This window comes from Rhopalosiphum padi, chromosome 3, assembly GCF_020882245.1.
Source record: "Rhopalosiphum padi isolate XX-2018 chromosome 3, ASM2088224v1, whole genome shotgun sequence".
Classification (NCBI taxonomy): domain Eukaryota; kingdom Metazoa; phylum Arthropoda; class Insecta; order Hemiptera; family Aphididae; genus Rhopalosiphum; species Rhopalosiphum padi.
In genome coordinates, this window is record NC_083599.1 from 65286322 (window position 1) to 65311958 (window position 25637).

Below are 25637 nucleotides of genomic sequence, written 5' to 3' on the forward strand. Positions count from 1 at the left end.
TAATTATACATAACATATAATGATTAAAATAGATTTTTTTTTGTCGAAGTATAAATATAATATAATTAAATATAATGTATACAAGTATAATTAATATGAAATATCAATCTATATAATATAGAGTTTAAATATAATAGTAGTAAAATTATAAATTCAACGAAAAGACAATATAACTAAATCAAATATTTTCATCATTTTTTAGTGGCAATACAGCCAACATTTTAATATCTGAAATGTCTTAATTCTCTTCATATGAAACAAGATAAATTATGAATAAAGGTGTCCGAAAATTGAGCCACAATGATCTTTTTTCAAAAAGGACCTGAACCATAATTTAAATATTGATCAAACTTGCAAGGTAATCAATTCATGATGAGTAATAAATATATGTGCGAAGAAAACAAATTGATAAACAACCTACTCGAGTTATCTTGAGGAGTATAGCATTTTTGAATCCGTAAATATTGCCACGCTTCGACCGTGACGTCATAATCCAGGATATTTCGCGTGGGCAATGGTCTCATCAAACGGGTTTGTTCTGTGTTTAGATGGATCATGGAATATTATTATTCTATAGGGTAATACTTATGCGCTTTTACAAAATACGAGTTATTTTATGAATATGATTATTCATGATGTTATTACATTTATTGTTTCCAATTAAAAATACACCTTAACATACTTGCATACATACTAAAATAATTAAATACTTAAATTAATAAATAAAATTCAAACGAAAAATCAAAATTAAAAACTAATATTTTTTTTTATGACATTATGACGTTATTATGTGTAATACAGCAAATGTTATTATTTATTATCATTAATTAACTATCAGTTTTATTTCACACTGTCGTCTGTAGATCTACAGCCGTGGTCTGTACTCTGTACTATGCATAATGCCTATTGCCTAACTATAGGTATTCTACGTAATATGCTTTTGGCATAAATGCAGTTTAGTGCCCCTTCGTCAATTTGATTTTTTTTTATCGAAATTTTTGTAACTCGACGAGTTAAGTACGATGGTGGAATCAGGGATTTTCGCTTGGACTTAATTCCATGTTATGGCCGTTGGAAGTTAGCAATTTCGTGTTTTTTACGCATACCCAATACACTATATAATTTACCTTGCTTTTCATAAATTTTTATTATTATTTTTTTTTGTAATTACGTATTTTAACCTGATTTAAACAATGGTGCAATCAGAGTTGGTCACTCGGACTTACTTTTGAAGTTATAGCTTTCCAAAGTTTACAATTTTACGTTATGCAATTTTACGAACATTGCAGCTTAATAATGTCGTGCAGTCACGCGGAGGACCTCGAGTTGACACAACATATACTTATGTTACTTTAACATACTGCTATAGATTGGGCTGTGTTTGATATAATGATTTCACGGCATGAAAAATTGGTATAAGTTTTTCAAACATGTTTTACAAATAAAAAAAAAAAACCCAAATACTTTTACGGTAAGTATATATTTATACTTTATACCGGGCCCCTAAATTCATAGTTGTTTGAATCAAAGCCATTTGATCATTTTTTTGTAGTTTTTGCCCTTTTTTTAACTCCCAGGCTTACTCAAGGTGGTTTTACACAACAAGTTGAGGGATATTTTTGATTTTTTTGTCCGAGCACAGCACAATACGTATACGTATTTAAAGTTTATACAAGCGGAGTAGCGGTCAAACATTTTGCGGGGTTACCCTGTACCACTTCACTCTGCGCAACAAAACTTTAAATACTTATAAGATATAAATCATAAACTACTCGCCCTAAATTCAATTTTTATATATCAAAATACTCAGAAAAATATTTTGCTTTGGAATATGAAATTAAAACTATGTTGTCATTCAAAAAAGTAAAAAACTTAAAAAATATAATATTTTAATAAAAACGTTGTTTTTTAACAACTTGAAACTATGTAAAAAAATGTTTTCAAAAACATGAATACTTTTTGAAATAATGAGTGGTTCATAATAAAAGAATCACCCTATATTCCTATATTTTTATGATAAACATTTGTGGCCCTGTCTCTCTGATGGTTATATATACGGGCCCGATATTATCATGCGGATAAGTTTTTAGTCCTTTTCAGATTTTTAAGAAAACCTTTTTACTGATGTGACTATAATAGGTAATAATTATACAACACGTATTATAAACGTGATTTAAATTTTTGATCAAAAATTAAATTATTATACCTCTACAGAATGGTTGGAGTTGAAGGCAATTTTATATTTTACGCTAACTATGGTATAATTCCAATCCTAAAATATTTTCATTAGGTACATTTTATACATTTTTTAATCCAAAAATAATTAATATCTTATATATATACTATTTTATAATATAAAATCCGCGTATATGGTATTTATTATCATCTTAACTCCACGTGCATTATATATTATAATATTATATAAATATTACATATAACAGCTATTTATTATTTTAATTGCTTAAATACAACATAATATATTATGTTATTAAAGTTAAATAAAAATAATATTAGATAAGTAATATCGGGAACGGCCTAAACAGCCTAATCTGACGATGTATAAATTATTTAATTTTTATACAAGATAAATCTAATTTGTATAAAAATAATTATAATAATACAGATAATTTATCATCGTCGAAAAAATTTAATGTAATAAAATTATATCTAATATAAATTCAAACTTTATTTTATTAAATTAAGCTAAACTTTTTATGAAATTATTATATCTATCAAATTTAGTTGTCGTTGCATAATTTTATTTTTGTATTTCTAAATTGTTGTGAGTGTGTACATTTTTTTTTGTGTTCTAACACAAAATTTCATGATTATTGGCAGAATGCATTTTATGTAAGAATCCGTCTGCATATAACTTATACATTTTTAAATGAAAACCGCAGTATTTAGACGTGCTGCAGTAAAAAAATTACCAAATTAGGCATAAAAAGTCTTACAGTGACAGTTCTCTCCAATATTGCTTCTCTTTTAGCCGAAATACTGAGTGGAAATATTTCATTGTTTTTATGTATGTAAGTAAGTGATATTTTTTTTTAATTCGGGCTAATCGTTATCTTTTAAGCTTTTTTCACAAAACGGTCCAACTTCATTATAGGATCTAGAAATATAAGACCAATCAATTGTCTAAGCCTTTTTCCTATGTCGGATTCGTTATGTTTATATTCTTGAACACAATTGACTGCTTTTATTCTTCTCCACCAATTGATAAATTAAAAATAATAATAAGTTATGAAAATTATTTATTATTTATACGTACCATTCTACCATGAATAGACCACAACTGGTACAAATATCTACTCCGTTACGATATTTGTGAATATTAAATATATTAAATAATCGGTGAAAAAATGTTGTACTACATTATATAAATGTGCCGTCAGCGTATAAGGCCACCAATGGTGGACTGTGGCGGGAGGGACGTATACTAATTGCGATATATTTTGCAGGTAGTAAATTCAACCGTTCGTAACTTGCGTCCCGTTTTGGGGACGCAACTCGACCATATTATTATTGTTACCTGTCATAATAGTCATTACCGAGATGCGTCCATAAATTTAATAACATCATGTCTAAGTCTGCGACTAATGTAGACAATTGCATTTCTAACTATGCATATTTGTCTTGATATGTTTTTTACATAATCTAGTAAATTATTTGTATAATTGTATTTATTTAAATATGATATGATAACGCAATGTATCATATAATAAAATGTAGTGTAAATCATATGCAACTAATCTATTCCGTTATTTAATAGTTTGTAATAGTTAAGTTATTCTATGATTCTATTATTTATTTATGTTGGGACGCAACTAGGCTGTCTAAAAAGTTAGTTTTGCACACAAATAGGCAGAAAAGGCTATGACCCTTTTCGAACCTTTTTTTGGTGGGACGCAAAATACTTATTGATAATAATCTCAGGTGCAAGTTGTATGCACCGCCGGTGGAATATCGGAATATATCGAATACACACAACAAATTGCAATTATAAATATAATAGTAACAGTTACTATTAAATTAATAATATTTATTTGTTATTTAATAATTGTTTTTATACGATATATTAATAACAATTTCAACAGTAATGAAATAAATAATAATAATGATATTAACAAAGTTGTTGGGTAATATCGATCAATTTTAGAGTACACTAACACTGTACCTAATTAATGTGCCTCAAAAAAAATACTGAAACACTTGTTGTGTAGCGGAAGACAATAGTGGTGTCCGTCGTACCAGGGTCGCATGTATTACTCACTACTTCAGTTTTGTCGTTGTCGGCGCGTAGTAGCAATACTCGTAGTTCATCGGTTGTAAACACGACTATCACTGCATACGATCCTGTTACATATATTTCAATATTTCGCGTCATAAACGGTTTAAACGCGTATTCGAAACTTCTCCTATTAAACATTATATATACATTATATATACATTATATATATACATCACAAGAGTACACTGTTTCACGAGTTCGCGACTGACTGATTTATATAATATATTATATATTATGGTATGTTGATTATCCTGATAATCTTGATATTATTGATTTATATAATATTATATTCATATTGCCCGTAAGCAAGTTATTCTACATAAATATTATAAACTTGTAACTTATTTTAAAATTTTACTTTTTGTAAATATTTTACATATTTTCACGACTTTTACTGCATATGGAATGTTGAGCTATTTATTTGGTTACACTTATAATAATAATTTGAAATACGTGTTTTTTCATAACGTTATAATAATAGTGTTGTAATGTTGTGTTTATTTATTAGAAAAACGATGCCAAGAAATTTAATATTTTTTCCAATTTGTATATTTTTACCTTAAGCTATTATTGTTTTTTGTTTTTAGTATACAAATTATTTTATAATACGTTTTACTTTTAAAATTTATATAATTAATTTTCATGACTTGCAAGGAAAACAAAAATTAAAAAAAAAAGGGTGGGCAAGTGGGTATCGCTATGCCGTATAGTAGAGACGGAGAGTAGGTCACTATCGATGATACCCGTTTGCACACAGTACAACATTTATTTCCTGTAAACTGACAGCTCGTTTGCGTACACCGAAAAACGCGAAAACCAAGTAATACAAATGTTGACCCGAAAAATGACGACTCGTTTGCGTACAACTATTAAATCTCATTCCCAATATAGACTTAGATTGCAACTTACAGTGCCCAATAATGATACGATTTATCTTAAAAAGTCGATAAGATTATTAACCTGATATATCTGATATACCATACACGTAATCCCAAAAGTTGTTGAGTGTGCTAGTGCGTGCGGTTCTAAACGATTAATGCAAATTTAGGTTGAATGTGTGCGTTGTTGACGACCACCGGATGTTTCTGCTACTTTTTGAGTCATCATATTAGTCATATTACTATATGCCTATTGTTTAGTTAAACGTGTGATGATATCCAGACACGAGTTGACAGTGCTTTAGTCATTTTATTTCGTGTAGTACCATAGATAATCAAATATCCATAGAACAGGGCCATATTTACCATTAGGCAGTATAGGCAACTGCCTATGACCTCCGTTATTAGAAGGCCTCTGATTTTTACGAACCTTATTATTTTTTTTAGAGTGCTACTTTCATAATATAAAATAAATATAAGAAACATATAATATTTCAAAAAAATAAAATAATTAATTATTATCAGCATAAAATGTAAATGAAAATAATAGGTACAAGAAATCTGTAGTCTGTAGAGGTAAAAAAATGTATAACATTATAATTATGTTTGTGAAATTGTATAAGTAGGTAAATACTATAAATTGTAATAAATTATTATTTTGTTTCATACAACTCATTTGTGGAGGGAAGGGGGCTATGGCTATATACATATATACGCTTCTGTTGATAATAAGGAACCACATTTTTTATTTTGCCTAAGGCCACAAAATGCCTAAATCAGGCCCCGACATAGAAAATGTATATACTCCTAAGCTTGTAAAAGTGAGAAGGAAAATGTTTGAAAACAATCTTACAAAGCAAGTAAACATTATTTTTATAAGTTCTTTTGAGGTTCAGTAGACTTATTAGATATAGTTTATGTATACGCAAACAAGGTTCCATTTTGGGTCCTAGTTTGGGTCATTTATCGCAGGTATTAAAAATTCGTGTGCGCAATTGAGTTGTACTACATTTGTACGCAAACGAGACGCAAAAAACGTTAAATGTACGCAAACGGGTATCACCCGTCACTATAATGGATTTGTTAAATTTCAATGCAATGACAGGTGTCATTGCATACGAAAAACGATAATGAACGGAGATGATTTGTCAATCTAGGATAATTAGTAAGATATATTCAATTATTACCTATATTTACATTGTAATAATATATCGTTATTTTATGTGATTTCAAAAAAATTAAATTTCATACGCTCATAAAATTTTTGTTATATTGACGCTAGAATGTTTTTTACAGTTATTTGAAGAAAAAGTTGTGGAGAACCTTGTGTTGTGTTTTTAACCATATTTATAAATCACAAAAATGTTATGAATTTTCAATTTCAAAATTCCTTGTAAATTTTCGCGATTTTGACATATTTCGTAAACATACAGCAAAATAAAAAAATCGATTTTGTCGAAAACTGATTATGCGTAAAAATTCCCGTTTATTCGTTACTTTTTTAGGGGTTTTCCTGTCGCTATTGAAAACTATACTGGAAATGCTGTACTTTTGACCTCCCAAAGTACAACAAGATTCATTTTCCTTTTCAAAGAGAGGCTGAAATCAAAAATCAAAGCATTATTACAACTCCAAAACAGATAAAAAAATAAACACAAATCAAACATCATTATAAAATCAATACATTCATCACTCCGTTCAGAATCTAAAAGTTATTCAATAAAAAAAGTTTGAATTCCTGAAAGGCATACAAATATGTTTACACTATACATACAACATACCTATTATTATTTGTTTTTACGGTTTTTGTTGATATTAACAGAATTACAGTTATTATAGCAATAGCATAATAGCATTATAGCCTTTACAGTATATTTTTCGTTGCTTAAGTCTTTTTTATTAGTTTCTATAACAGCTAAATAAAATATAAATTATACCTACTTTACATGATTGTCGATTGATTTAATTATATTGTATATTATTATTTATTGAAATTATTATTATATATTAATTTGAGTTAGTAAAAGTTTATTTAAAAAATATTTAGGCACTTATAAAGATAGTTAATAAAATGTACATAAATGTAAAATGTTACTAGTGTATATTCCTACTATGAAAAATATGCATAGAAATATGTGTTTTTACAATAATTATAGTCTTTTTTTCTCCATTATAATGAGGTGCATATAAATATAATATATGATTATGGTCGTGGAATTATAGTAAAAGAAAGTATACATTTTGATTAACACAGCTTAATGTTTATATCTTTTTATAATATGCAATATAGTTTATTTTGTTTAAATTACATTTTTTATACACATTTATACAGCTTGTGTAGAATATTATAAAAACAATGATATGGTTTATAAAATATAAGTATGTCATACGTAAATATAGCCAGTGTAATATAAAAATAAAAAATTTATGTAAAGTTATGAATTGATGGAATTTGATTCCTAATACAAATTAAAGAAAAAAATATTGTATAAGGTTTATTTCGGTATAAACTTAAATGTTTAAAATAATCGTATTAATTAATTTTATTTGTAAAATATCTATTCTACAATTTTTTCATTTATAATATTTACTTTTTCGGCATGTTTTTGACTGATTTTTGTTTTTATATGACTACTTATGTGCAGTTTTTATTTTTATGTGTATATTTATTTGAAATAGTTTGAGAATTTTAATAGCTACTAACAACCAGAAAAAAGTGTTATAATATCTGTAAAAAACATATACAGATTTAATGGAAATAAGGTATGATCTTGAGCCAATTTTAATTGTTCACAAAAACAAAAATTTAATATTTATAAATCCATGGTATTTAGTACTCAATTAAATTAATTCCAAATGTCATCATTATGGATATAACTTCATACTCAGTTTAATTCTATTGATAAATTGAACTAACAAACTTACATACTACACTTAATGACATTCTATTCATTAAAATGACATTTTTTCATACCTAGTTTCAAAAATGCTTTGCCTTTGATTTTACTAATGCGCATACTTAAATTGTATCTATTGCATTTATTAAAACTATGCAGAATTTCATTATTTTAAAGAACCTTTACTAATGGTTTTAATCATTGACAAACCTAAAGTTAATGAAATTATATCAATAAACATTACTTATTTTCGTCGTTTCAATAAACTTTTCAACTTTATTACATTTAATGTTTTTTTTTATATTCCATACATGATACGTAATTACTAAAGTGCAAAAACCACACTTATTCTAAATCATTTATCAATTAAATTTAATAGAAAAAAGAATACGATAGAAATGTTTAAGCCGAATAACAATTTCATTGGTTGATAAGTTAAATAAGTTTATAGGAGGTCCTAAAAGTCATTAACATTTTAGTACATAATTTGAAGAAATAATATGACTGACTTATATGATAATACATAAAATATTTACAAAAAAACAACGCTTTTACATAAACACAAATATTTTTTTTGAACTTACCCATGTACAATATACTCGTACTAACAAATTGTTACTATTCGAACACGGCTAATTTCCCGCCGAATCACCTAATCGCCAAAGCCGTCTTTGCAAGTCACGCGATCGGCGCGGAATATTCGCAACCAGCCATCCCCACCTCCATCGCTGACACACGAAAAACCGCTGTCACCAAATCCGTCACGTCTGACAACTTTTTGTCTTTTTCCGACGGTCGGACCGGATAGGCATCCGCCTTGTGCCGCTCGCCAGCTTTTACAAAACCTCGTGGTTTATTCTAGTGTTTTGTCAAGCCACCGATTATACAGTCGCGCGAGCGTGCCCCGTGTGCCGCCATCACATAAACCTCGTGGTTTCTAAGCTCATATGCTTCGTCGCCGTGCGTGCCGTTTTTATCGAGTCGCCGGTTATATATAATATATATATATATTCGTGTTTGTGCGTGCCCCGTGTGCCGCCGTTCAGAAGTTGCCATCTCGTCTAGAATACCAGTGATTGGAACGACCACAGCTGTTTTTTTGCATATCAGGTCGGTAACTAATTTTTTCTTGTATTTGTACCATGTAATATATTTATTAATAATATATAATTTGTGTTGTATCATCATTTATATATAGGGCAGAGGACTTGTAGCTATAAAAAAATCACCAAATATGCATTTTAAAATGAATATTTTTAAACGAAAAATAAAAAATTTTCTATAGCAACCTATTATTTTATTTAAATTTTAAATAATATTTTCAAGCGTCCCCGTGGCCCTTATCGATAATATTTTGCGCGTTGAACAATATTATCTTTTATGTCTATAACTAAAATTAATAACCCGATAATCAATCCAATCTAATCGGCAACTCTCGAGACGCGTTTCTAGGAAAAACATACGTTTGAGAAGTCTACAACCATATTAATATTATGATCAAAATTTTAAATAATTTTAAATTCAACGTTATTTAGGTTGTATAAATAAATAGATAAAATAACGACGAAAAAATATTGATAAAATGATTAATTATTTAAAATATGCTAAAGTATATAATGGAAAAAATATACCCTAAAAACTGAAAAAACTCAAAATATGCATTTTAAATCCAGCTTTGTGAAAGCATAAAACGTACTCTGTTCCGGCAAAAACAATTACCTATACATACCATGTTAAAATATGTTCTACATTGTAGACAGTATTGCAATAAGTAATTTTATCATAACAAACCGCATTATTAAAAAGAGTTAAATTAAATCATTTGACAAAAATGATAATAACTTAATAAGATCAAAATACAGACATTGAGCAACTAATGAACTAGTGGACACAGGTGTACACAAATTATTATTTATTAGTTATTACCATTAAAAAATTTTTTAATTAAGTCTGCAAAATTAATAGAATATTTGAGTGATAATGAAACAGGAATTTTTACTCTAGATGTTATATTTTTAGTATAAGTTTTAATATTTCTGTGTTTAGAATCAAATCTATATGACCAAAAACATTTTAAAGGTCCTGCATTTATTTTTTAATAATGTTACAACAATTAATGAGAATATGGTGTTTTGGTTTTATGGTGTCTTTAAAAATCACAGTGTACTTAGTATTATGGTATAAAATACAAATCTGTAACTTAAGTAGGTATAGTTTGTTCACTAAAACTTGGTAATAGCAACAGATCAATCAGTTCAATAAAATTAACTAAGAATAACCAAACTGAATCACATTTAGGAACTAAATCTCCAACTAAAAATGGAAAAAAATGGACAAATTAATGCATCTCTCTTAACAACATTTTAATTTTTGATTTATCCAATTTATTTTTCATCAAAGAAGGAGACATATTTCCAATTTCTGTATCACCATAATCAAACCCTTGCTTTCTTCTGCTTGACAGTTCTAAATTGAAATATTTCCTAAACTAATTAAATTATTAATAACATGTCACGTATTGTACACAGTACACACAAATACCTTATTCAAACAGGCCACGCATTATGTTAACTGAAGTATAAATTTGATTTCAAAGCTATGTCACGAAATTGCATACAAAAATACCAAGATAAATTTAAGAGAATTAAATAATTTTCTCTGATTATAATGATCTGAACATTCTTGAATTATCGATTATCTACGTGGAATAGGCTATATATAATTTTCAACTGAAAATTTATTTTTTATTTGTACGTATTTTAAATGCTATTTAAATAATAATAGAATTTATATATATATTAGTTATTTATTTACCAATTTTATTTGACATATTTAAAAAAAAATTAGTTTTCAACAAAATCGATATTTGATCTTATTTTGTTATATATTTCAAAAATTAACTGATTACTGTAGATATAATATAGATTGTATGTACCTACTGGAAACCTTTTATATAACCGTAATTCCGTTATCAAATAGCCTCGATAGTATTTTAATATAAATATTTATTTTTCATATTCTTTATAATACGTTTTTATAAATATAAAAATAAAAGTAGTATAACTGATGTAAGTATATAAAACTATAAGTATTATTTCGGAACAAAGCAATGAGAAAACATAATATTGTTGAAGATTTACAAATAAAAAATTACGATGGTTTGGCTTTACTATTGACTTAAAGACCGTTTCACGTCAACAGATGTGAAATGTGATAGGGCTGTAATTCATATTTATTATATTATAAGAAATGAATTTAATGTCCAGAGACTTTTGTTGATTTTTTCCTATTAAAAGATCTCTGATGATTTTAATAGTTTGAAATTTAGCATATTGTAAATCTACTATTGTATGCAATTCATTTTTATGAATAACGATCTTTATATTTATGATTTATTGTCAATGCATTTTAATAATATTAGACAGGTACATTATACATCTAAAAGAAAAACTATAATATATTACGATGCTCCAAAAGCGTAGCTTGTGGTGGGCGATACAGCAAATTAAATAAAACACAATGTTATATAATATAACATTTTAAATGATAACATTATTTAAAAAAAATTTTATAATAATATATCTTTTAAATCTAGTTCGTTTAAATATTTTGAAAAGATACTTATTTTATACAAATATTAGTTAATATTAGGCTTAATGACAGACTTGGGTAAAATACTTTTTAAAAATATTTCAAATACATATTCTGAATATGTATTTGAATACTTTATGATAATAGTAATACCAAGTATTTGGAATACTTCATAAAAAGTATTCTAAATAATTTTCAAATACTTTTTTTTAGTAGATTTAGATTTCAATAACAAAAATATATATTTTTTTCAATTCAGTGTTTATAGGTGAACATTTCCAATCTATTCGTTATAAATTATATTCAAATTATAATATTATGTAATTTATTTAAGTAATAAAGTGGGTAATTTTTTTAGTAAAACTTAATAAAGGAACATTATATATACTCGCAAAAAAAACTATTATTATACTTAATTATAATATAATTATTATTAATATAAAAAGTAGTACAATAATCAACTTCTTTAAGGCAATAGCCAAGTTGCTGTGGCTTAAATAATAATAATAAATACAAATTCAACGTTTCAAATTGGAAATAACATTATCCACTAAAAATAGTATAAAACAAAATAATATATTACTATAAAATATTTTGAATAGAAATATACACAGATTATAGGTATATATAGGTATATCGTATATATGGTTATACACAAGTGCAAAAGCAATTTTTAGGACAGAAGAAGTAATTAAATTATTTTTAGTGTGATTGGACGGAAAAAAAATATTCCAAATACTGTATTAAGAATATTTGTATAAGGTATTCAAAATACTGTATTGAATACTTTCAAAAAAGAAGTACTCAAAAAGTATTCGGAATACCACCCAAGTCAACAATCAAATATCTACATTTATAGCCATTTTTCTCTAGACTACTATACCATATTATTATATTATTCTAGAATAATATAGTCAATACTCAATATAGACTATAATAAAATAAAATTATAAATAGCGAGTATTCAAAAAGTATTTTGTCGTATTATTATATAATGTATATGTAATATATCTATAATTATATGTTTACTTCTGGCATGTGGAATTCTATAGATTAATTAAGCTTGTGACCCACGTTAAAAAATATAAAACTATTAAATTATTATTGTTTTAGTATAAAATATCATTAAAATTTTACTATTAGTATAAAAAAATAAATAATATGACAAATAAAGTATATATTTTTTAGAATTATAGTATTTCAAGTATTTGGTTGACATTAATGGAATCTGTCAGATACTTTAGAAACACATTAATAATATATCTATTTATTGGTATAAAAATTGGATCATTATATTTAAAATAATATTATAAGCTTAATTGGCTTAGAATGATTTGGTGTTTATATTATTGTTTCTAAATCCAACTTTTAAGATTTCAAGACGCACATTTTAAGCTAAAAATTAGTTTATTAAGCCCTATAATAAAGACAATTATACTGAAAATAAAAAAGTTCTTTCATTAAAAATCACTATTTAGGAAAATAAACTAAGTGTTAGTTATAACTAAATACTTAATTAGTGTAATGTCACAAAGACATATTAATAAATAAAATGTAATTATTTCTAGCCTTAACCGATCAAAATACCAAAAATTAAATCTCTAGACCACTCTATATTAGTAATCTTGACCACCGGGGAATATCCTGCAGTTTATTATTACCCAAAGTGCTTCACCACACTGCATTGTCATTAAAATATTAAATACTAGATAGAACAGTAGACATAAACATAATAGTATATAGTGTAGTACGTTTCGGGAAAAGTAGGAAATGTTTACGTAATTGTTCAGGCGGATCCATTTTGCTCCAAAAATAAGATACCTCACGATAAATTCTATGAAAAAAATAACAAAATTTTCATAATAAATTAGGTATGACGATACCTAAGATTTGAAAAATGAATGTAATGTTCTTCATAAATATAATAACAATTTTCCTATTTTGCTATTAAGTATTATTTAAAAATGAATAACTCCATAATATAAAATATACATGACATTTTCAACAAATATTTTTATTAATATTTTCTACTCAAAATATTTTGAGAATAAATAAATATTTAACATGTGTTTTGGTTATTTTTTTTTCTATAAATATCTATAAAACAAATTTAATTCAGTCGGAAAGTTTGAAAATTGTACAAGATAGCTTATTCTGAAACTAAAAATATGAAAAAATCCAATGATATATCATTCTATTTTTGTATACAATAAACGATTTTAAGAGGCGACAGACTATCAGCCTATAAGTTTATTTCATGTTTTTTTAAAACGCTATTAAAGCACTAAATTAATTTAACTATTAGCTATATAGTAACTACTATAGTAGAATTTTTCCGAAAACATTGCTGTTATTTTAATATTAACATATAATAGTTAAGTTTTTAGTCCCCTCGAATAATATTTTTGAATAATAACAAAATTATTAACTTCGTTTGTTTAATACGTAATTTTGTAAAAATTAGAACTTAAAATATAATCTAAACAAAATAGTTTTGTTTTTATTTTTTTTTTTCAATTATTAGTTCCAATTAGAGCTTCTTATGAGGAATATTTTATTAAATTTTTTCACCTTAACTATAAAAATTGAAGATTTTTTTACTATACGGGATATTGTAGTAATGTAGTTTGTGATTTTTGTAAGTTTGACAAATTTTCTAAAGATTTTAACTTCAAATGCATAAAAAAATATTATGCACTTAATTTTTAATATATATATTTATATATGTATAACAAAAGTTATGTGGGATCTTATAATACGTTTCAAAGAATATTGACAAAACAATGTTGTAATAATACAATTTTTATCATGCTTGAAGTTTAAATGTCATGTGTAACATTACGGTTACTGATGCTCTGGAATTGTTGTATAGGTCGCCAACCTACGACCCGTATAACACCCCATACAGGCGAAGAAAGTCATAGGATTTATTGTAATGGAAAATATAAATACGGGAATATAATATTAAATAAAATAACACCAAGAGTTACGTTAGATTATTTACGTTAGATAATTGGGAACGTTTATTGGAATTATTCGTGGAGAAAGCTCGACGGGTGTAAGACTCCAAGAGTAAAAAAAATTAACATCAATTTCCATAAGACATGCGGGGCTTACGTCGTATCACAATGAACATGTAAATAATAGCATATACATAATACATATTATACATAAGAGAACCACATAAGGGGCCGTCGGTACTATGGACACGACCGAACAATTACTACCAAAATAATAGAATAAATATATGATTTTTTTTTTTTTTTAAATTACAATAATAATATATAAAAAGGTCGGACAGGGCGCACACACAAACACTATACATACATTACATTACCCAGACGTATTGTCCCATCTCACCCGTAGGTGAAGTTCGCCGCCGGAGTGATCCCTTCGATGTATTACTACATTTCGTATTTGTTAATTACAAAATTCGAAATTATACACAAAAAATGTGGCTCGCGTTTTCTGGATCGCCAAAATTAATCCGCAACCATATAGCCAGCGTACCTACAGTGTAACAATACTAATGTACCTATATATATATTTATATTAAAGTATAACGGCGCATCGTCGGCGGAAAGCCATATTATAAGGATGTCGTGGTGGCCGGTGGGGATCCGAAGGTAGTCTCCGAGTTCGTGTTCATCCATATTGTAGCGAGAATAGATATGTCAGGTAGGTCGATCACGACATTGGTGCGGGGTGTCGGTAATCGGTATACATATAGAACTTGCATTCGTTGCGTTACATATGTCAAAATAATAATAGAATAACCCGACGCTGATATACATTTGTAAAATTGCAACCTAACTTGGAGTTTATGAACGATATAGTTCTAAATTTAATATCTATTAACCGTGGCACATACTGTGCGTACCTACGATTTTGGCGCTTTTGTACAATACGACTTTATTTTTTCTTATTTCATTTTGGTGCTTATGTCTTCCACCGAAAAACGGGTGGGCGTTATCGACGGTAGTGGCGAGGTTATTGGTAGTATTGGTAGGGTAGTGGGGCAGTGGTTGAACACTCTTCACTCCCGTTTGTAGCGCTTCTGACGACGGCTGATCGTCGTTGTCCGTCCCCGTACCGATTGCATTGAACTGGTTCGTTTCGATGCAGTTAGATTGCAGTTGCTTATTTACGCGCAACCTTCCCGTGGCATACATTTCATTTTTATAATAAATTTATTAGTGTTTCACATATAATATATCTTTTTTTTTATTGTAAACGGTTTGCGTTTTCTTTGTTAATTTTTTTTTTATCGAGTTTTAATTTTTATTTTATATAATACTCGCTAGTTCCACTGTGACTACTGGTACAGGATCGAAGCAATCGTGTTCCAGCTTTTCACGTTTGCAAATCTATTAAACAGGGACGGTGCTCCGATTGCCGTCTGACTACTACTTGTGTTGTGACCTTCAGCGGGTACTTCTAAACTGCTAATAATGTCGCAACTAGTAAGTATGTATTCGCCATCATATATTTTTTATTGTGAGATGATGAGCCTATCTACACATCAACAATTAAACTGGATTCATCCCAAAAACTTGTTTGACCCTATATCGGTTAAGGATTTCTCCATACAAGATATCCGCAAGGAAATCGGCTACAATACCGAAGTGTCTAAACCGAAATTTTGCAAGTTTGGACCCATTTTAGACAGTCCTGTGCAAATATATCAGCCACCAAACAAATTAACCTTAACGTTATTGATGTTCTATAAGGAAGCTTTTAAGGTCAAACACAATTCCCATCCACTTCAAAATATAAAATTAAACAAACAAAGTTATATAGATGATATGCCTCCTGATTGGAATAGATATGCATTTTATATACCTATAGTCCGAACGTTTGAAGACGTAAAAATTGTGAATACAATTAAATGGCTATGGAACAATCACCGTCTTAATTATAACGCTTGGATGAAGATGGTAATGGCGTTGTTCTCGGCTCATCGCCGTTATCAAATATATTCAATCGAAAATGGTTTTCTCGAGGAACGTGCTTTAGCAAAAGTAGCAATAGATGCATTGATCGGACCCCGAGGGCTCATCCATGGTTTATGGAATTTTGAAGTACCGAGACTTCAGATAGGCTCTGATCGATTACACATTTGGCCAAAAGACTGGAAATTTGATTTTAATATAGATGATAACAGTTCATTTCACTCGTCTTCACCTGAGAATAGTGACTTCGACACAGACGGAGGTGATAGTGGACCTATTGGTATAGCGTACAATCGGCCCCGTATAACAGGCTTTACATCTTTTACCGAAACTTCTAGTGACGAGGAAGCTAGTAGACTGGATGTTTTCAGTGATGGCCACGGCGGGGAATACTGGGATCGGCGTTTTCGGAAACGCTTCGATTTGTACATTCGAACATCGACCATAGAACGGCGCAATCGCCGAGCCGTCCGAGAAGCAAGGCGCTTGGTTCGTCTAAAATATGACGAAGAACGTCGAGAGGAGGAGACAGCTTATAATGCAGAAGCTAAACGCGCTGAAGCGTTGGCTGCTGAACGAGTACATACTGAGATCCGAAACCGGGAAAATAAAAAACGAATCGAATATCTCAGACAGTCTAGATCGAACAAGCAAAAATCCTTAGACCATTATTTGTGTCGATATCAACAATTTAATCATAAATTAAGATCAATTCTGGAGCATGAATGGAAATGGTATTACGGTGAAAATCACGAATCTCAATATAATCAACGATCGGAAAAGCATATATCGTTGAACTGTTGGATATCACCGGTTCATTGGGTTAGACCAACTGAAGAAAAGTGAGTATTAATGTATACTTATAATAGTTTTATAACATTTTATTGTTTTTTAAAGTAGTAGTCGTAAAATTAGTACCAAATATTACAACTAATATATTGTTAACATTAAAAAAAACTTCTTATAGTAAGTTTTACTATATAAAATAGGTGTTGCTGGATATTATTTTTTGATTTCTTTAGAGTTTACGGTGCATTAACGATTGTTACAATGGTATTATAGAGTGGTGTTTCCCAACCTATGGGTCTCGACTCCGGATGTTCGTAAACCAATTAGACAACTTACTATATTGATAAAAGTATATAAAAAACCTAGGAATTTTTTTAGTGGGTTGTCGTGTACCCAACAAACAGTAAAACTTTGGGTTGTCGTTACAAAAAGATTGGGAAACACTTTTATACAGCACCAATGGCAAGTTAAGTGAAACTTCTGTTCGTGGAATAGAATTTAATGAAAATATTTTAACTTTTTTTGTGCTATTATTAATATACTTTTTAGGTATTTCAATTTTTTTTCAATTTATGTATAATAATATAATTGTTACTTAACAGTAAAAAGCAGTGGCGGCTCGTGCATATGTGCGATGGTGCGGTCGCACTCTTTACAAAAATTAATAATTTATAGTAAAAATATATTATTTACAAAATAAATAGGTACATATTTTAGTACATAGTATATTATACATTAACAAATTAACAATTAAATATATTTTTAATTATTATTAAAATTATTTTCATAATTTATTAGAATATCGTTACGAACTCGCGATGTTATTATACGGGTATATGGATAGCTATAGCAGCTTGTGCAACATTTTAAATCGCACATAAAAATACCGGTTTCCCGTATAAACTATAGGTATAATATTAATATACAAGTAATAATAACATTATCACGATGGCGCGGCGGCTATAGAAGCTTATGATGTGCGGTGAATTTTGTCGCTCAAATCGGACGACAACGACATACGACGTATTTCATTTTGTATTATTATTTAAATTTTTTGTGCGATGTATTGTAGTTCTTAAATTTTTTCATCGCACTCCTGTGCTAAACTAGTCGCTACTGGTAAAAAGCTTGAAAATGAAATAAAAGGTTCCTCGAAGGTTGTTCATATAAAGTGTTTATCTTTATTTAACGGTGATGACTGGGGAGCTGAGTGGTAAGCCCTCGGAGAACATTTTTTACTCCCGCTTCCGAAAAGCTGTATTACATTACTACGTTATCTTTGTTCTATAGTTACTTCTATTGTAAACCTCCTTGAAAATTTACGACCGCCCCCCCCTCCCGGATAGAAGGTCTGAAATAAAAACCACTGTTCATATATCAATTAAAAATATGTAAAATATAATAAAAATACATAGATAAAATATCATATTATTAAAATAATTTTGCTAAAATATATCGTATTTACAAAAATATAAAAATTATTTTGTAGTGGAAAATTTAAAAAAATTGTATATTCATATAAAAACAAAAAAAAATGTATATATATATCTATTTTATTACATGTATAACTAAAATGTATTTTATAAACACATGTTGTTAAGAGGACGTCATACCCACACATATTATGTTGTTTCTGTCTTACGAACGTAAGACATAGTAAATATACGTTTAGCAGAATCAATATTTTTCCATGTAACTTTCAATAATTATACTCCGAAAATAGAATATTTACTTTAAGTGGTCTTGCTACTGCCGTCAATTTGAGCTCAAAAGACATTAAGTTTTGACAAAATTAAAGTTAGTTTAAGGTGTCCGATTTTGATTTTGAAAAAAATTCTGAGCTCGGCAGAAAACTGTTTATAGATCGTACAGAATACATTGTAAAAAATAAATCTTATATTCTAATGAATTGGTAATAAAAATTTGAAAATATGAATTTTTTCAAATCATAATATTAAAATTAAAATTAAAATTAAAACCGGAAAGGTTGATACGATGTACAGATATTTTTCTGCTAAATTTGAATATTTTTTCAGAATTAAGATCAGACAACGTTAATTTTGTCAAATCAATAAGTAAGTTGTCGTAAAATTCGTATAGTTAATTTTATTGTTATCGAGTTATTGACATTTGCATGCGCGTACGAGAGTGGCAACCGTCGGTGACTCCAGCACTTATTCATAATATAATATTTATCAATGTGTTAGGAACAATTTTTTTTTGTATTTTAAAATTAATAATAAAGAACATCTATAAATATTCTATACATTTTAATATTTAACAAATCCTAGGTACTTAATTATTATTTGAAATTTTCATGCATTCGCTTTTAAGAGGGTAGAAAAATACCTATTCCTATACTTAAAGTTATAGGATTTAACTTGGTATTATTTTAGGTATGAGTTAAACTTTCTGTGCCTGGCCTCATTACTCAGTCTATCATTATAAAAATTAAATTTGCTTGATGTCCATTACTTCTATGTTTTTAAAAGGCGTTTATCATAGATTACGTATATATTTCAATAACTATTCTAAGTAATAAATATTTAATACAACTATATTAACGTGTATGTGTGTATGTTCTATAGCATTGATGGATTTACATCGATACTCACGGCCGTACATCAATTGACAGTATTCGAAATAATTATGGGAGAATCAGGACACTCTTTTAAGCCAAGAGAGTTGTTACGGCAATTTCCAAATGGTGCTAAATATTTAAATAGTCGAAGTATGAATTATGGTATCCTTGGTGTTGGAAAAGTTGATTGGGAAAGAGTAACGATGGAGATGATTATGGCTAATATAAGAGAAAAGACGAACGGGAATAGGTGTCGAGCGAATTATCCCGAATTTTTTGTGAAAGTAGCAAGACGTTTTATGGGAGATCGATACAATATCAGTTTTGAGAGACGCGATTTATTGACCGACAAGATACTGAATTATAGTTCTGTAAAGTATGGAAAAAAGATTAAAACAGAAAATGGGGAAACGTCAGAAATAAAACCAAAAATAGAGGATCTATATGTTATGTCCATTGTGCAGCGTCTAATACGTGGCCACTTAATCGCTGTTTGGTAAGATTCTTATCTTCTTATATATATATATATATATATATACATATATTATATAATATAATAAACAATAATTGTGAGCTTTATGTAGTCGCTTTGAGGTAGATAAAAAATTATTACTTTACAAGTAGGATACTAAAAAAAATTTAAATGGGCAATATTACACTAAGTTAATCAACTAAAAAAATTAATACTGAATAAATGTTAATAGACTAATAGCTGATTTTTAAGGAATTTTATAATAAAATGTTATTTTTAAATCTCGTTAATTTGTTTTTTTTTTAACACAACAAATGAATTTTTTTAATGTTCTTAAAACCAAATGCGCGTTTAAAGTACCTAACCTAATGCATGATGTATTTCAGCCAGTAAAAATAATATTTATACTTCAATAGTTGATATTAACGTTTTCATTTTACATATTGCTAATATTGTCGTGTGTCGGTTTAATATTATTCTTGATTAATTATACAAATAAAATTAAATCGTAATATAATTACATTAATATAATATCAAATTATTAGTCGTATTAAATATTACCGTAGGCATACAATTTATTATAATATTATAAATCCTTCGTAGAGAAATTTTAATCTATTGGTTTATTAGTAAGCGAAATAGGTCCACTGTACTCAAAATAATAATAATAATAATAATACAATTTTAATTTTCAATGAGAAAAAAAATGCTATTGAAATACAGCGTTTTGTCATCAACCGTGTTTCAGTTACGACGCCGACGAAAATAACAGACCGACGAACAACGGCGGCCGGACCACGCGTTGGGTCTTGCTGTGTGGCGTTATCGTGGGACAGTATCGCCGGGAGCCTTCCGACGCGAGACTCGGAACAAATGTTGAAAGTACGGTGATGGATTTGAGGGGGACGAGTATGCAGTTGGAGCTTTCAGAACAGGGGAACCAAGAGGATTTGGGTTACGAGTACGAGTACGACACCGATACCCACTTACTGACGCCATTAGGATTCCGCAGCCGGCGATCAGGCCGCCCAATAGACATCGCGAGATTAAAGGAACAAATAGAACGCAACGATAGATTGAACTACGATCAACGAACTTGCATCAACGAGAAGGGTGAGCTGCGTCACGAAGACCAACCCGAAGAACGCCGGAGGTGCCTATGGTGCACGTCCGCGTACGCGGACAATCAACTGGACTTGGAACGTGACGCGGACACCGTGTGGGTGGTGGCCATGGACCGCGGCCGGTACGTGGTGTGGTCGCTCCGGGAACTGGCCAACAGCAACAGGCAGCTGGACGAATACAAAAAAACTCACCGATCTTACGCCGGTCCACGGGTGAGCCAGGAGCCAGGGAGCCACAAGTCTAAAGATACGTTTGCGTCAGCGACAAAGCAAAGACGTCTGTAACTTGATTATACGGAAAGGCGCCGCAACCGTGCCCTGTGTACCGTCTTGGTCGACCAGATGGAGACGCTGGCCCGAGCACACCCGCATCTACCACCGGCTGAGTTGATCAAAATGCTGGACCTGTCCGCGTGTAACAGGCCTAATCAACCGGACATGGCAAGAGTGTGGTTGTCCGCGGCAAATGCCGCCTACAGCGCCCAGACCAGACCGAAGACGCCGCCGCTGCCGCCGACAACAAATCAATTCGTATTTAGTACACCGGAAGCGCCACCCCCGCCCCCGCTGCCGATTCCCGTAGCACCAACATCGATGACACAAACGACACAATTTAATCGGGATTTAAATCTAACCAATGGTGCATTAATCTGCCCAAGTTTAAGTCGGTGTTACGTGGACTTCGAGCCGAAATTCAATAGATTACAGAATTTCAGTATGCAATTTTTTCCTAATCAAAGCTGTTTAAATGAGATGGTGAGTTACTCCTATTTGATTTTTTATTATTATTATTGATTATTGCTTATAATTTCATAAAATTTGTGGTTACCTATGTTGGTTAATGGTTATAAACATAATACAAAATGATTCTTTTATAATTAAACACTCATTATTTCGTCAAACATTGACTTTTTTTAATTTTTTTTTTAATATTTTGTTTTACGCTTTTCTCAAAATGTATAAAATTTTAATTTGTTCAGCCTTTTATTTAATAGTGAACCATAATCAACTTTTGATTGAACCCAATATTGAATCCTCAATTGGCAACCCATATTTAAAATTTACTTAACTAATAAGGCTATTCTTTTTATGAAATTTAACGTTCAAATTATAATTTTTTCTCGAGATATAGCTTTTCAAAGTTGGTTGGTTTCCAGTTTTTATAATACTTCTTGTTTCATATAATCATATGTGATAAACTCGTTATTGACTATCGACACAGTGATGAACTTAGTACCTGTAGTTACCAACGTCACACAGCCGTAATAACCTGTATGACAAACACATAAAAACCTCAAACCACCCAACTTTGAGCAGATGTAACTCACTAACGGTTAAATGAAAAATAATGATTTTAACGAAAAAAAAATGCACAACTAATCAAAAGCTGATAATGATTTCACTATTAAATATAAGTGTGAAAAAAATTTAAATTTAATATATTTATTGAAAGGCATGAAACTAAACATTTAAAAAAAAAAATGAAAAAAGTAACATTTTTTTAAATAATAAGAGCGTAATGATCTTTTTATTTTTTGTGGGCCGTATAGGTAATAAAAATAAAAAAAACCTAAGCCCCCAGTAAAAAGATAAAATTAAAATAACATTTCTGGCTATGTCACTGTCGCATGAACATACTCGAATAATTTCTAACAACCATTTAATTGTTAGTTCTAAATATTATTTCATTTGTCTACTAACAACCGTTCGGCATCATATTATCAAAAAGTTAAAATCGTAAAACCTTACCGTTATAATTATTTTGGTACACTTTCATTTAACGTTGAGCCAGAATCTTAAAAGCCCATTGACCAAAATATAGACAACTTAATTTGACAACAAAGGTTTCTTAAAGTTTTAGTATGATATTATGATTTTAAAACGGATACAATTAAGTGATAACTGCTAAGAAAAAAATCAAAGAAACATTTTTTTGTAATGAATAAAAAGAAAGTAAAGAGTGACATTTCAAAGTCCTCCTTCATGCAGTATATTTGTTAACGCGTCACTGGTTATATAATAAATAATAAAACACCGTGAAATTCACATTAAAATATTATGTAACATTGTATTCAAGAAGTTATTAATCCAGTGTTAAACAATTTTACAATGTATTAATATTAGGTATACTGGAATAATATTAAAGTAACTGATGTGGATGATTTATGCAGATTGATTTTACTATTAACCTTTATGTAGTTATTTTTATAATTTTATCCCTGTACAATGTGTTGTAGAAACTTTGGTATGAAATTTTACTGAAAATCAGTAATATAATTATTTATACATTACCTAATTTTAATAGTTTGTACACGTGATAGTTACAAGGTTTGACAAAGTTCTTCTGAAAATTTTACTACAGGTAGTAAATTATAAATTGTGTATCTTGTTTCGAAATTAACTGGTTTTTAACGAATATTTATTTTTAATGCAATAATTGACAAATAAAAAAATCAAAAAAAAAATCATATAACACCCTTTATTGAGCTGTTTATTTTATGATTTATGGTACCAAACCATTATAACGGTTACGTGTTTTTATTATCAAGTACCTACAACACAATTGCTCACGATTTTAAAAATTTAAGAAATAAAATATCTACACATTTAATTTATATTAAATTTGATAAGTATTTTTTGAAATATTAATAAAAACCTAACAAATTATAATTTTTATCGTAAAAGCATTTTTTTTTATAAAATAATGAACAATATATTTCAGTCATAATTGTTGGGCACAAAACAATTGTCCCATAAAAAAAAGTAATAAATATTCCATACAACATTTAAACAATTCCTGAGCATTTAAAATTTCCTTCGTGTTGAATCGTAAACAATGTTATTATCATTTATTTATTTATTTATTTAAACGGGCGAACCCAATTACAAATATTATAGACATACGTCTAGGATTTGCATAATATTTGTTTTTACATTACAGATTAATTTTAAAGTATAATAGATAAGTTTACAGGTTTAAGTATTAATGCGATGTTATGACAATATTGATTGAAATAATTCACAAAAACATTAAAAATACAAAAATAAGAAATATAAAACAATGAAAAATTAGTTTAATGTGATATTGACAAAATAGTATAAAATAATAATAAATAATTAATAGTAACAATATAATACATAATATTTATACAGCCAAAAGATTATTTAGATAATAATTAAAATTATTTTGTGAAACACAGGAAAACAGATCAACATTTAAATCATTTACAAGTTGCATTAATCTATTTATGGGGGCATTTTGACCATATTTGAACGTTGGAGTGGCACATAAAAAGTATACAATTGCCTAGTTCTTCGATTTGGGATATTAAAGTTCAATAAAGAAAGCAACTCCGGACAGTTAATATCCCCATTTGTTAATTTAATAATAAAACATAGATCGAGCCTTTTCCTTCTATTTCATGAGTCATAACATCGTATTACTGTCAAAGATAACAATAGCACCGAAGTTCATAATAATTATCTATATTATAGTATGAATACAAGTCATTATTAAACTTAAGCAGGTAAATAATTATAAAATTATTATTATTTTTTTTCATTCGTAAAGTTGGACAAAGAAATTGAGTTGAGATTTTCATTTCATGGCGAGTTACCCGACAAAAATGGTCAGACGTCATCTTCGATAAACCGTAACAAATAATCAAAATACGCCAGCCACCGTGATAGGCTGCTGTCCAGTGATCGGTGACGGCGCCCCGTCCACGGCGCGGGCGGTGGTGGTTAGGTGACGGTTTCGGCGCGGTGGATAATGAGCGGGTAGAGCACTTCGTCGTTTGCCACAAAACTCCCCGCGGACAGCGCTGCGTGTCAAATCGTCGCCTCCGACCCTCGCTGCTTCAGCGGCAGGCGCGTGCGCGTGCGCCCGAAAAACAGCCACCCTCGACCCACAGCTTTCGCAGCCTCCGACCACTCAACGTCGTGCCTACGACTGTCATCAACATTACCTCCGTCACACAATTCCCATCTCAACGTCTGCCGCGCCGCACTCGCCGTACCAACATCAACTTACTGCCGTCGTGTTCAACCACCCGTCGA

General features: G+C 29.2%; 1 protein-coding gene across 1 annotated transcript; it reads left to right on the forward strand.

Moving 5' to 3' along the window:
- The first annotated feature begins 16128 nt into the window (after positions 1-16128).
- Positions 16129-25637, forward strand: LOC132925373 (uncharacterized). The gene is given in 5 exon segments (XM_060989776.1): positions 16129-17454; positions 19990-20478; positions 21203-21341; positions 21378-22334; positions 25150-25637. Coding segments are annotated over 5 exon segments (3003 nt in total). The 5' UTR covers position 16129; the 3' UTR covers positions 25243-25637.